This window comes from Cotesia glomerata, unplaced genomic scaffold (assembly GCF_020080835.1).
Source record: "Cotesia glomerata isolate CgM1 unplaced genomic scaffold, MPM_Cglom_v2.3 scaffold_13, whole genome shotgun sequence".
NCBI lineage: Eukaryota > Metazoa > Arthropoda > Insecta > Hymenoptera > Braconidae > Cotesia > Cotesia glomerata.
Window position 1 is genome coordinate 543,556 of NW_025401664.1, and position 15,959 is coordinate 559,514.

The 15,959-nt window shown below is 37.0% G+C and overlaps 1 protein-coding gene across 1 annotated transcript in view; it reads left to right on the top strand.

The window, feature by feature from the left end:
• Positions 1-218: 218 nt before the first annotated feature.
• LOC123273767 (glutamate receptor ionotropic, NMDA 2B-like) overlaps positions 219-15,959 on the top strand; it is a 96,804-nt gene continuing 81,063 nt past the window's right edge. Inside the window, exons 1-3 of the mRNA XM_044741245.1 lie at positions 219-462; positions 583-972; positions 14,044-14,487. Coding sequence (XP_044597180.1) covers positions 219-462; positions 583-972; positions 14,044-14,487 — 1,078 coding nt within the window. The remainder of the gene's footprint in view (positions 463-582; positions 973-14,043; positions 14,488-15,959) is intronic.

Consider the following 15,959-nt stretch of genomic DNA (forward strand, 5'->3'; position numbering starts at 1 on the left):
CGTCCGTGTATTTCGGGACTGGCTAAGTGTCGGCTAGGCCTCAGGGAACTGGGGTAGAAGTACTATCTTCGAGGGTACACCCGTTCCTAGTTATGACAACCCGCTCCACTCCGTACGATGCGCTGGTAAATCAAAAAAGTATGAGTAACCCACAGGAAACAAACAAGAGTAGAAACGGGCTACATGCCCAACAAGCAGCGATTGAAACGAGCGCTGAAATGAAGCGGTCACAAGCGTTGGAACGCCTAGAGAAACTGACCAGCGAGTTAAATGTTTTAGTTCAGTCAAAGGTCAACATCCACAAGGAGATAAAAAACAAGACGACTAGTGTAGCGAACGCACTTCAACGTTTAAAAAAACTGGACGAAGAATGGCGCTCATCATTACACTGCACGCCTTGTGCTACATCAGAGAGAAACAGTCAAGTGGTTGTTGAAGAAGCGATGGACACTGGAGCCGAAGGTGACGGAGAATCAGTCGCTGAAGAAGAAAGTGAAACTATCACAACGGCAGAGACTGAATCCTTTGACCAAGGCGGCCGCATCCTGAGGAAGTTGGAAAGAAAAATTCGTTCTCCCGAAGGCGGAGCTTTTCATACTCCCAAGACGCTGAAAGACCTTGGACCTGGTCATCCCATCAAGAAGCAGAAAGTGGTTAAGGATCTTCCACAAAACTCTGGTGAACAGAACAAGAAGCCAGGCTGGGAAAAGGTGCAGTCCAGAAAGGACAAGAAGAAAGAGAGCAGGAAACTGCCCCCAGAAAAACCTCCGGTGCCTCCACCGAAGCCGAACCAGAAGCCGAGAAGAACAGCAACGAGACCGGAGGCACTTATTATCCGTCCAGCGAACAAAGATAAGTATTCTGAAATACTTACACGGATTAAGGCGGACGTTCGCCCAGATCAGGTCCGCAATACAGTCGAGAAGATACGCAGGACCGCGACAGGGAACATTCTCATCACGCTGTCGAAAGGCAGTAATGATAGAGGTAAAGACCTGCAGAAGACTATCGCGGGAATACTTAAGGAGGACGCAAATGTCATTAGTACAGGACCTGAAGAAGACCTGGAAATTCGCGATATTGACGATACTACAACTAAAGTTGACATTCTAACAGCTTTACAAGAGGCAGCTGGAAACGATTGTGGTATAACAGTAGAGGCCATTAAAAATCGTAAGGTCTTACGTAGCAGAACAAAAATTGCGTCGGTGACTCTGGCAGCAACGTAGCGCAGAAAGTGGTAGGAGAATACGGCAAGATTAGGATCGGCTGGACCAATTGTCGTATTCAAACAGTACTAAGACCAGTCCAATGTTATAAATGCTGGCATTTTGGACACCGTGCGGTTCAGTGCACAAGTGAAGTCGACCGCTCCAAACTTTGCATTAAATGTGGAGAAGAGGGACACAAAATCGCCGAATGTAATAAGCCTGCTGAATGCGCACTGTATGCGGATCAACCCGGTACAGAGAATAACGCCCATCATGCCGGCACAAGCAGATGCCCAGTATACCAAGAGGCACTCAAGAAGATAACTGATGAACGAAAATGAGAATACTGCAGCTAAACATCAACCACTGTGAGCCGGCACATGATTTGCTCATGCAGACAGTACGTGAACAGAAGCTTGACCTTGTGCTTATATCGGAACCGTATAAACACCTCGGCGACCAACCATGGGAAACTGACTGCACCACAAAAGCTGTCATATGGTCCTGTCGCAAGCTCCCCTTCCAGAGTGTCGTTAACAATGGCAGCGCCGGCTTTGTAGCAGCATCGGTAGATGGCATCCGCTTTTACAGCTGCTACGCACCACCTAGCCTCACTATTGTTGAATTCATGGACTTTCTGGATCGACTGACGGAGGACGCGAAGCAGTACTACCCAGTGTCAATAGCTGGAGACTTCAACGCCTGGGCAGTGGAATGGGGCAGCAAACACACCAACGCTCGAGGTAAAGAACTACTGGAAGCTTTTTCTACGTTAGATGTAGTATTGTTAAACAGCGGCGATGCGCCGACGTACACTAAAGGAGACGCAAGTTCTATTGTGGATCTTACTTTTGTCAGCAGCAGCCTCATCAGAGGAAACTACGACTGGAAGGTGATAGAGATCTACACGGCCAGCGATCACAATGCGATTCTCTGGGAAGTATCAAAGGACCAGAATCCTAGAAGACCGGCTAAGAAACTTGACATCGTTGGGTGGAAAGTAAAATCCTTTGACCCAGGTGCTCTAGCAGCTGCCCTAAATAGTGAACCGCTTACTACTGGATCTGCAGAAGAAATGACCAAGGACTTGATGAAGAGAGTGACCCAGGCTTGCGACACCTGCATGCCCCGTAAACGGGGCATAAACCAAAGACCTTCGGTGCACTGGTGGAACGAACACATCAGCTTCCTACGGAAAGAGTGTCTCAAGAAAAGAAGAATATCTCAGCGTGGTTATCGGCGGCCTGACTCAACGGAACTAGTCGCAGAATACAAGAAAGCTCGTCGACATTTAAACAAAGCCATCAAGGATAGCAAGAAGAACTGCTGGAAAGAGCTAATCAACGCGGTGGACAAAGACATATGGGGTAGACCTTACAAGGTAGTCATGGCACACCTGAAATATCAGCCAATGCCCTCTCCTTCGTGTCCTCAACTCTTACAGAAGATCGTGACTGCGCTGTTTCCACGACAGCGCGTTTTCAACTATCTGTTGACACAGGACGAATTGAATGATATTCCACCTGTCACGAAAGAAGAACTGATGGAAGCTTGTAACCGCGTCGGTAATAATATAAGCATATTATATATAAGCACCGGGATTGGACGGAATCCCTAATATTGCCTTGAAAACATCTATTAAAGCAGCGCCAGCGTTATTCCTCGATGTCTACAACATCTGCTTGAAGGAAGGGATTTTTCCTCGGAAGTGGAAACAACAACTGCTGGTACTACTCCCTAAAGGGAAAAAGCCACCGGAAGAACCGTCATCTTATCGTCCACTCTGCATGCTGGATACAGCCGGTAAGATACTAGAACGTATAATCCACCAAAGGATAGAAGCAGTTGTTGATCCACTCTTAGCAGACAATCAGTACGGATTTCGGAAAGGACGATTAACCCTGGACGCGATCAACCTGGTTATCGGTATAGCCAAAGACGCAATCGCCGGTTCCAGATGGAAGGGGGGAACGAAGAAATATTGCCTGGTGGCAACTTTAGACATAAAAAATGCCTTCAACTCCGCCAACTGGGCTTGGATCATGCAAGCCCTTCAAGAGATGAATGTACCAGGATACCTACGAAGGATAGTCGCTAGCTACTTCACAGATAGAGTCCTGAGATATGACACGAAGAATGGTTCAAAGAAGTATGATGTTACTGGGGTGTACCGCAGGGTTCTGTTCTCGGTCCACTTCTCTGGAATGTCATGTACAACGGATTGCTGAGACTGAAACTACCAAGAAATGTCAAACTGGTAGCGTACGCGGACGACGTAGCCGTAGTAATCGTCGCCAAACATCTTGATGAGATAAAACATATGTTCGCTATCACCTTTGAGCGAATTAACCAGTGGCTGGACACAGTAAATCTACAACTGGCTAAACAGAAGACCGAGGCTGTACTTATCACTAGCAGAAAAGTGGTGGAAACGATCAATCTAAACGTCGGAGACCAAGAAATCACATCCCAACCATTCATTCGATATCTGGGAGTGATGCTCGATGCCCGACTTAACTTCAAACAACAAGTTGAACACGTGACCGCCAAAGCATCAGCAGTAGTAGCCAACCTAGTACGATTAATGCCCAACACGATTTTACCCACAGCGAGATGAGCTGGAGATGATCCTGAAGAAGAAAATCCAACCAGAGACAATAGTAGAAGCAATGTTGTCATCAAGAGCCTCCTGGAACGCCATCAGCACATTTGCAACAGAAGTCCTTATAGACTTGCGTTCCATCGAAAGAAGAAGAGCAAATGACAACAACTAGAAGAAAGGTAAAATAACACCTTAGCTACCAGAAGAAAGAGCAGTAGCTAGATCCTCCCCTCACGAAGTAATGCCAAACGGCGGTTTCCATGAGGGATTAGGGGAAAGAGGAAAAGGGGTTTAGGGTTTAGTGGGTAGGGGCGCTAGCGTCGAGTTTTGGTATGACACTGCGTCGAGTCGCCACATATCCAGGCCAAACAACTATGCCTAGAATCCGTAAAAAGGTTTCCCCCCCTCCTTAAAACAAAAAAAAAAAAATACACACACACACACACACACACACATATACATACAGACCTTCGGACATCATCGTGAAAATAATCAGGAAAGCTTCCTAGGACCTTGAAACGTCGAGATCCGATGAAAACTCGATTCTCGATAAACGGGGTAAAACCAATAACTTACCGATTTTTGAAAATTTTCAATTTTTTTAGCGGGAAGTTAAAAATTATTTATCCAAAAAACTGAGTTTTGATGACTCCTACTGGCGAACCAGTGCGAGTTCAACAAAAAAAACACAAAAGCAATTTTGAAGGACGTGAAATCCCCCATAAGGTCCATCAAACCGGTTCACAATATTGTAAAAGGTTGCTAAGCATTCCAATTTAAAAAAAAAAAAATTTTTTTTGTATGCAATTTATATGGGAAAACTTCAAATTAAAATTGTAAGTACTTGAAATTGATATTAAGAGCTCAAACTTGATGAGAACTTTTTTTTCTATAAGCAGATGAATATTTTGCCTGAGCTCTGAGGAAAAAAAATTTTTTGGCGGAAATGAATCACCTTAATGAAGGTGTACTGGTTATGCGCAATGTTGAGGTTCAAATTTACATATGGACGTCCAAAATGCTGACCGAGTAAAATAGGCGGAACTTAAAAATATTTTGCTCAAAATTTATTGCTAATTTACTAGAATTTCGGTACTGCAATCGCGAATTTGATGCTAGGATCAAACAGCTGTTTACAGTTGAAGTAAAATTTATCAAATGGTAGCTTTTCATTAAACTATCATTGTAATAGTCAAATATGATAGCAAATCCATGCTAATATCATCAACAAAGATATTAGCGATTAGTGTTCAAATAGTGCGTTTATGATCGACAATGAAATTGTATTGCTTGTAAATAAGATATCTAAAGCAAATTTGATTTTATTTTCGGAAATAGCAATGCTGAAATAACAATATCTCAACATGAAAATATCAAATAAAAGAAAATATCGTGGTTGGTGGTTTTTAAAAACAAAGAAAGAATTCTATTAGTATTTTCTTAAGTTAGAAGTCGATATTGTAGAATTGAGAGATATAACTCTTTTAACCATAACAGTTGTTTACTTTCATACTTTTGCTGTCTGTCTTATGATTATGGTAATTTTTTAACGAAATTTTTCTGGTGGAAAGATATCTATTAAGTTTCCTTGTTTAAGGGAGTATTCTAGTATAGAAGCATTAATTTCAAGTAATTTTTTTAAGTGCCGTAAAAAAAGGCAATCAATATTTTTACGATCCATTTTTTTCTAAGTTAATAATTAACATTACAAGAATACAGAAAATAATAAAAAAAGAAAATTCAAAAAATTAGCAGCTAATGAAGTGGGAGGGGGGGGGGTCTCACAAAATTGGCACGTGACCATGCTCACGATTCCAACCCTGCTAGCAATCTGAAATAAAAAAGATTATTAATCTAGAGTAATGTCGCTATGGCAGGAACTAGGAAAAAGTTGAAAAAAAAATTTTTCACAAAATGGCGACTGCCTGAAAAAAAAAAAATTTTACTACTTTTTTTGACTTTTCCGAATTTTTTAAAAATTGAAATTTGGGGATGACCATAGTTCATGCCATAGCGACATTACTCTAGATTAATAATGTTTTTTATTTTTTTATTTCAGATTGCTAGGAGGGTTGGAATCGTGGGCATGGTCACGTGCCAATTTTTTGAGACCCCCCCCCACTTTATCAGCTGCTTTTCGAATTTTTTAAAAATGGTAAAAATTGAAATTTGGAGATGACCGTAGTTCCCGTCTGATGCGCTGCTATCTTATGTGACAACAATTGGTTATGAAGTACATAACGTATCAAATAAGTTTATCATAAATATAATAAAAAAATTGATTTTATAATATATTTTGATGGTCTTAATTTATTTATTTAACCAAATCTCATTATAACATCTCATTTATTAAAATAATAAAATAAGTAATGATTTTATAATGATTTTGATATTAGGCAGGAGCAGAGAAGACCAAAACATCCCATAGGAAATCTAACAAATTTTTTATTTCAAAATTATTTAAACGTAATGATAAAAATAATTTTGCACATTTTGAGATGAACAAAAAAATTTTTTTCGTCAAAGAAAAAATTTTTATCACATCTCTGACTATGCAAGTCTGATCAGATCTATCCCGGAAAAAAATGATCAGACCTGACCATGCCTGTTCATGTATGATCAGGCCTGAAATTAAACCTGTTCGTGGCTGTTCATGTATGATCAGGCCTAAAATTAGACATGGTCATGCCTGCACATGCCTGCTCATGTCTGAAGCGTCAAATACGCTCAGGCCTGTATATGTCTGATCAGGCCTGTTCATGTCTGATCAGACCTGTTTATGCCTGTTCATGTCTGAAACGTTAAATACGCTCAGGCCCGATCATACCTGTCCATGCCTGTTCATGCTAAGGACCAAATATGCTAAGAAAAAATTTTTGAATATGTTCAGTGTATGTACATTAATTTCGATTAATAAATTTGTATCTTATCAATAAACAGTATATTTTATTATTCAATAAATGAAAGTATTTTGATTATCATTAAAAACCTACCGTAGGGTAAATTTAATAAACTTTTCTAGACATGGACAGGCATAAACAAGCCTGAGCATATGTAATGACTCAAATATGACCAGGCATGAACAGGTCTGAGCGTATTTTCCGCTTCAGACATGAACAGACCTGATCAGACATGAGCGTATTTAACCTTTCAGACATGAACAGGTATGGGCAGGCCTGATCAGACCTGATAGGACTGATCAGACCTGAGCGTATTGAACCGTTCAGGCATAAACAGTCTGACCAGACATGAACAAGCCTGTTCAAGCCTGAGCGTATTTGACGCTTTAGACATGAGCAGTCATGAATAGGCTTGATCATGTCTAATTTCAGGCCTGATCATACATGAACAGGCATGATCAGGTCTAATTTCAGGCCTGATCATACATGAACAGGCATGGTCAGGTCTGATCATTTTTTCCCGGGTTAGAATACCATCTTAATGTTTGTTGTTTGTCTGACTTTATTCAGATTCTTTAAAACGATAAAATTTTCCGAATTTAACTTATATTTACAAGAGTGGTAACCTCAAATGTAAGATTTTAATGTCATTTTAATTTACATTTTTGTAAATTTGGTTGTATTGTTTAACCCGCTGAGGACACGAGGGGTCCAGTGGACCCCAGGCAAACTTTGAGGAAAATTAAAATTAAGACGGAAATTTATAAGTAAGACTTCGTGTGCTATCTGTTGTCAGTTGAAATCTACGCAATTAGTTGTGATACGTCACAAAGATCTCCATGCTTTTAGTCTCATTTTAAGCGACTGACCGAAGTTCGTAATTTCAAACTTCAGAATAAATATATGTTGCTCAAACTTCATCAAATATTGATTTTTTTCCATAAAATATATTGTTTTCTGAATAAAATGGCGTCAGTTTTTGGAACGAAGTTTCTTATCGCGCGTTGCGAAAGGGGGCTAGACGGAAAAAATTAAGACGAAAAGTTGTAACGACACTTTTTGCTATAGTAAGCTATTGTAAGCCGTAAGGCGTGCGCATGTTTCTCTGTCTATCTCTCTCTCTCTCTCTCTCTTATAGAAAGCAAGCCAGTTCCCTGATAGCCACACTTACTGTAAAAATATTTGTAGTATAGGAAGTTTAGTCAAAGTTAACGTTAAGTTTACTCCAAGACTCGTACAGTAAAACTTATATACAATTTGTGTTGAAATTGTATAGTAACTTAACGTTGGAAGATTTTTTAATGAAAAATTACTGTAACTTTAACTATAAAATTTATAGAAAAATTAATGTTACTTCAAGTTATATTTATTTGGACCTTCAAGTTGATTAGAAAACCATGATTTAAAAAAATTTTTTGCAAGTTAATTGTTAATCACTTCTTATAAAAAATTAATGGAAAATAATAGGTCGATAAATAAAAATTTTAATGCTTTGTAAATAGTTTCATAAAAAGTTTCAGATTATTTTTATATTTAAGAAAATTAAACATCATATAATTTCAGATATTTCTTTTTATTAATAAATTATTAAAACATTTTTTTACATTTTTAAAGCTAAAAATGAAAATTAATCTAGCTGACATTTGATAATTTTAAGAATTTTTTTTAACAAGTAAATTATGGTAAAAAATAATTAGAAAAAAAAATTGACATGTAGAAATTTTCAAAAATTAATAATGCAATTTTTTATAAATAATTTTTTGGAACAAATTTATTTGTTAAAAAAAATAAAAAAATAGTCAAGTGACTGCTTACTTTAATGTCATAGCTAAAAACAAAAAACTTTTAAATTTAATTAACTCACGCACTTTATATTCATAACTGCAAATACAATTTTACATTTTATCTATATATATATATATATATATATATATATATATATATATATATATATATATATATATATATATATATATATATATGGCCAATTCGAATGGCTACGTATGCCATACGGACTCGTGGGAGCTCCAAGTACTTTTCAAAAAGCAATGGACCACGTAAAAACACGTTTTTGCGAAATATTGGTCCAAAGAGAGCTTCCATTAAAATGGGCTGAACAGGTTTTCGCTTATCTTGATGATTGGATCGCGATAAGCAAGACCTTTGATGAACATTTTAAGGTCCTAGCTCTTCTTTTTGAAGTATTTCAAACAGCTCTACCAATGAGATTCTAAAAACTAATCAGCTCTTAACATTAAAAAACCACGTCGATCGCCGCCGGTCCAGTCGAAACCGGTTCATTCGTTCGTGAGTTATCGTTGACGAAAGAAAACCGAAAAAAGTGTTTTTTCAAAATTACTCCAAAATTCCTGATTTGGTCAAACTAAACTTACAAATTTATTATGGAGCTTTAAAAATTGCGTCGAATGCTGCCAACCACGTAAACATCGATTCATTTATTCAAAAGTTATTGCAGTTTGAAAATTTGAAAAATTGTGTTTTATTAACCTTCCATCAGACTTTTGAGCTCGAAGAGCTCAAAAGTATAGAAAAGCTATCCCTTTTAGCTCAGAGAGCTCAAAACAACACATAAATTGTATTTTTGAGCTCTCTGAGCTCAAAAACATCATTAGTGCAATTTTAAGCACCTAGGTATGAAATTAGCGGGAAGTTGCACGGATGGCCTTCAGGGTCTACCGTTTTTCTAATTTTTTCCCTTCTGTTCAGTGAACAGGCCCAGCTGCGATGAAGTCGGCCCTGGGGGACTCCCAAATTCACGAGCCGCACCTGTCAACCGCTAGTTCCCGCAAAAACTAACCGCCTGCGCAAAACATAGCCTGCCCGATCACGCCATGTCTGGACGGTGTAATTGGCTGATTGCTCCGCAGACATGCGCGGTCAGCTTTCTTCCCGAAGCTGACAATAAAGAAGACGCATTATTATTATTATCTTTCGCTACAACGCCATTGAGTCTTACGCTTCGTTATCCCGCTATTTTAATTCGCTTGAGTTATAAAATTCCGCTTTTTCGCTTATTCTATCATAAATCCGCTTTACTAAATTGTGATTAATTATTCTTGAGTTTGTTACAGATAATTTAGTTTGTTTGTGCAATTAATTCACCTCTTTTTGAGTTCCGGCTGTGTGTTCAACCACGTGTCAACCGGCTTCGCTTTATTACATAGGCTTTCATTAACTTTTCCGCTTTATTAACAATAATCCGCTAACTGATTAAATAAATATTAAGTGTATATTGTATAAATAAATTTCTAGTTCATATTGTTAATAATATTTCAGCGTTTTAATTGAGATATCCAGACCAAAACCTGATCTTTAGTTTTCCCGCAATTACATCATTTTACATTTGGTCTCTCTAGATGGATCAGGCTGGCTCTATCTCAATTAAATTAATTCATTATCCCGCTAAAAATTGTGTTGTGTGAGTGAAGTTTATTACTGCTAGGAAGGATCGAGTGTCAGGAGCATTGCTGAGCACATCGAGTGCTACTCCTGGTAATCATTCTTACGCCGGTACGCTGAAATTTTCGCTTTATTAAGACTGAAAACTCGACTTCGGGCCTAAAATAACCTCGCTATGGAGAACTACGCGAAATAGTTGAAAAATGCAACTTGTCCTTCAACTGCTGTGTTCCGCACCGCACCGCTGACTGCAAGACCGCTCAATATTGATGAAAATGTGGTCAACGTCACCACACGTCCATCCATTTTGGATGCACCAACGACATCAGCTTCGTCGCAGCCTACATCTTCAACACAGGCAACTAATCGTTTCTTTAGACCGTTTACAGCTTGACATTAATCGTTGATTATTTCTGATTCGCTTTCCACTCAAGTTTTGCTAGCTACCACTTTAGTTCAGATCCGTCCGCATCATGGTAATCACATCACCGCAAGAGTCTTGATTGATCAAGGCTCAGAGCTCTCATTTATGAGACAGGAGCTCTTCAAGAAGCTTGGACAGCCGCTACAACGCAACATGGTCATACTCCAGGGTATTGGCAATGTCTCCGCAGGAAGTTGTAACAGAGTGATTGTTACCCGTTAAAAACCCTTTTATCCGCACTGATTTAGTTATCGACGGATCACAGAGCGCTGTGAGCCCTCGTTGTCATAGTTTGAGACTAGCAAGTGAGTCCCCAAGGTGGAGTTGTCGGCGTAGTGAGAGTGGAGAGAGCAGAGGAAGAAAAAAACGCATCGACAAAATTCGGAAGATTCATTGTGAGCGAACAGTCTAGCTGAATAGACACGCAAAACTTACTGAACATTAATCCAAGGTCATTATTTTATTTCACTCGACCTCAGTGGAACGAAGTGATAAAAACTTTATTAATTATTTCTTGCTAGGCCTTTCTGTCAGCTTGCATTAGTTAATTTAATTTGTAATAAATTCTAATGCCGATTTGCAGTTACAGGTAAAATATTTGCCGAGGAGTACGTGACGCGACGCGGTGACCGAGGTCTTTGCCGATAAATTGAATAACTCACCGAAGAGGGATTCTGTACCAACATCGAGACAAGGAGTTTGCAGCTCATCGAGGGAGTGCACATTACGATGATAAAAACTCCAGGCACAAATATCATGTCTAAATAATCTCTCGGTGGTGCGGCGTCAGCCAGGCACTCAAGTCGGCTGAAGGTCATCACCATTTTGCGTTCGGTCACAATCACTAGTTTAAGAATTTAGTCTTAGATTCTACTTAGATATTATTTAGAATTAATTTATCAGAAATATTTGGAATATTAAGTAGAATATTATTTAGAATGTTATTTAGAGTTTATTTAAGAATAATTGAGAAAAGTCCAGAATCAAAATCAGAATAAAATTAAGAATGAATTTAAGAACGAGTTAGAAATAAATTACTAAACGTTTATTTAATTAAACGTTAAATTAATAATACCAGGAATTATTTCGGATTATTAATTAGCACGTAGGCAGAGTCTGGATTAATTTAACTAGGAATTATTTCAGTTTGTTGGTTCATGACTTCGGCGCCACGTGAAAAATTGTCTTTGGTAATTGAGTTTGGGTGAATTTATTTAATTAATTGTATAAAGTAAAATCATCAAAATATTTTGGTAAATTTTTAGTAAAATCATTTGAAGTAAAATAAATTAAAATTGCCAAAATAAGTTATAATATAAATTTTATTGTTAAAATAAAATCATTTGTAGTAAAATTAGAATCAGTTAAAACCGATAAAATTGTTAGTCTAAAACGTTTAGCCCAAAGTAGAAAATAAAATTGTAAAATTTCGGTCAAAAAAATAATCGCCAAGTGTCGTGCGACAGAGACGCAAGACCGAGCGAGAGAGTCAACCATCTTTTCCCGCGCGAAAATTTGGTAGAGGACACGCAAGGTCAAGACTAAAATCTTACTGCGTTGCTAGGCAGAATCCTCAGTTAAAATAAAATAAAATAAATGCTAAGTTTTTCAAGCAAACACAATAGAAAGTAAAATGAAATAATTTAAGTAAAATAAAACTCGGTTGTTCAAGGACAAGTAAAATAATTTAGTTGAAAATAAATCAAATAAAATTAATTGATAAATTCTTAGTTGATAAAAAAAAGTTCTTAATTGAATAAATAAACTAATTCTGACAAAATAATTCGGACTAAATTACAAACAATCTAATAAAATACTTAATAAATTCTGGTTAAATAAATTAGATAGAATAAAGTAAATTAATTTAACAAAATAAATTTATAAAATCTCGGACGCGACAAAACATTGCTAGCAGATTATTAAGACCTCTGTCAACAGATTTTAGTATATTAATTCAAGATACGAAGACCTCTTGTAATTGAATATTTATTGTTGTATTATTAAGACCACGGCAATAAATTAGTTAAGAATTTTAATTTGAAATTCGATTAGGATTTATAATTAAGTTGGGATAAATGGATTTAGGGATTTAGTTAATAGGATTTTTATTGGGAAATTAATTTTTGTTAAATTAGAATTGAATTGGGAAAACTTTTGAAAAATTAATCTATAAAATCTGGGGAAATATTTAGTGTGTTTGGAAATTTAATTTATAGTGTGGGTAGTATTATAGTAGGTAGTATTATCAATGCAGCATTGCCTAGGGATTCATGGTATCCTCCTCTGCTTTCTGGGCACGCTTAGAGTCCTTTTCATAGATGCCCGGGTTGGGGGTGCACTAGGCGTAAGTTGAAAAAATTATTAAATTGTGGGTGTGTGTGGAAAATATTATTGCAGTGTAGCCTAGGGATTCATGGTATTCTCCTCTGCTTCCTGGGCGCACTTAGAAACCGTTGTATAGACGCCTGGTTTGGGGTACAACGGTAGTAAACTAGAAACCGCGATATAGACGCTCCATAAGAGGGTATCGTCGGGAATAAGTCTATTCGATTATTTTGTAAGAGGTTTTATTTGTGTAATAAGGGTTGATTAAATAAAATAAATTGTTAAAATGAATTTCTTTTAATAATTTCTGTATCCTTTCTAATAATCTCTCACGACCCTGTTATCACTCCATGCTTGGTCCAGTTTCTGGATACTGTGTGAAAAATCCAGTGGCACCCTAAATAAATAATAGGGGCTACCAAGAAAGCGGAACACACCGTTTCAAAGTTCACTAGGGGTGAGCACAATTGAGCTTCGTTTACTGTGTGCGACACTCGATGCATTCACATTGTTAATAATATTTCCGCGTTTTAATTAAGATATCCAGACCAAAACCTGATCCTTAGTTTTCTTGCAATCACATTCTGACTCGTTTTTACTTAATTAATTAACGCTAGTGCTTGATTGTGATTTTATAACTTGCACTGACATAGTTTCCTTATATTGTAGTACATTAACATCACTTTGTGAATTTGAAACTGATAAATTGAGCTGAAAATTGAGTTGAAAATCATCATGATTATCGATTATATGATGTTTTCAAAGATTTTTAGTCGAAAAAAAAATTTTGTCACAGCCAACAAATAAAATTGATATTTTATTTCTAATACCATCGATCCACCTCAGAATATTAAACTGAATAATAGTTCGTTTTTCAAAAATTTTCTGTCTATATTAGCTATAAATTTTACTTCCTAATTAAGGAAAAAAATTTTATTTTTCACTTCAGCCTAATAAGCATGTTCAGACTTAACCTATACAAAATTATTTCTCTAATGCTATTTGAAAGCCGTATGACATAGGGGTTCCAGTGCTGAACTGCATGCAAATACGGGTAAATATCACAAGAAACGATCTTTATAGTTCTTATACTATAAGCGTATTTTCCTTACTACTCATATAATTTTCTTGTCATCACAAAAACAGCACAAATAAAGTAAGAACTAATTCAAAATATTCTCATTCAACAGCGAGCATCACAAAGCAGTTTGCAACTACAACTAGCGCCTTCATTAGAACATCAAACTGCTGCTATGTTGAGTATATTAGAACGTTATAAATGGCATCAATTCAGTGTAGTTACATCACAGATCGCAGGACACGATGATTTTATTCAAGCAGTGAGAGAACGAATTTCTGAAATGCAAGAAACATTCAAACTAACTATTCTAAATGCAGTATTGGTGACTGAAGCATTGGATTTGTTGGAGCTAGTCAAAAGTGAATCACGAGTGATGTTACTCTATGCAACTCGAGAAGAAGCTATCCATATATTAACTGCTGCAAAAGAACTTAAAATTACTGGAGAAAATTATGTTTGGATAGTTACTCAAAGTGTAATAGGAAATCTTCAAACTCCCAATCAATTTCCAGTTGGTATGCTTGGTAGGTTCATTTCATTTTATTTTAATCATAAAATATGATCTTTAAGCTTCGCTTCAAATCAAATAAGACTGATTATAATAAAAAAAAAACAAAAAAGGAAAACGGTTGACCCAAAAGGCCATCCCTGCAACTTCCCGCTACCTCCATACCTAAGTGCTCAACAATTCACTTATTTTTTAAGTTCTTCGAGCTCAAAAATATAATTTTTGTGTAATTTTCAGCTCTCCGAGCTCAAATAAATCGGTGTTCTGTGCTTTTGAGCTCTTCGAGCTCAAAATGCTAATGGAAGTTTTATAGAACACTATTTTTTGAATTTTCAAACCACAATAACTTTTGAATGAATTAACCGAATTCTTCGCGGTTTACGGCATTCCACGCAGTTTTTTGAGTTCTTTAGAAATAATTTTTGAGCGTACACTGGTCAGACTAAAAATTTCATAGAAATTCTGAAAAAAACATTTTTTTCAATTTTTTTCGACACTATATCTCACGAACAAATCAACCGATTTTGACCAGGCTGGTAGCAATCGGCGTGGTTTTTTGAAGTTGAGAGCTGATTAGTTTTTGAAATTGATCGGTTCAGCCGTTTGAAAGATATTTCAATAAAACGAATTTTTGGAAATTTTATTTTTGAGATTTCTCAAAATTGATTGACTCAAATTCTGTAAATTAGTATCAGAATTCTAGGGACAAAAGAATTCTTCAGAACACCGCTTATTTCGATCAAATCGCATGATCGGTTCGAAAGTTATGAGAGATTTACATACATACACACACACACACACACACACACACACACACACACACACACACACACACACACACACACACACACACACACACACACACACACACACACACACACACACACACACACACACACACACACACACACATATATACATACAGACACGGTGACATCACCGCAAAAATAGTCAGGAAAGCTTCCTAGGACCTCAAAACGTCGAGATCTGATAAAAACTCGATTTTTGAAAAACGGGGTGAAAACAATAACTTCCCGATTTTTGAAAATTTTTAATTTTTTTAGCGGGAAGTTAAAAAAAAAAGGATCGTTATTCAATGTGAATTTTTACAATTTTTATTTCAAAATATATTATTCTGATCAAAGATGTATGTTTTCGTGAATGTGGAACGCTTCACGTAATAATTACCGTAACTCCTATTCTTTCCCGCTTCACAGCATTATTTATATTTGTAAAAATGATTGCCGTAAGATGGACGGTGTGGCTTAATGTATATAGAATAAGCGAAAGGAAATTTAGTCCAGACCGGATAGCTCAAATGGTAGAGTAGCCGACATGTCTTCGGAAGGTTCTGGGTTCGAATCCCAGTCCGAGCTATCTAATAATTTTTTCTCGCATATTCTATAAACTCACATTAAGATGATCCTCTCCACATTCCTTTCTCAATCCTTTTCTACCAATATCCTGTTATGTGAATTTGGAACGCTT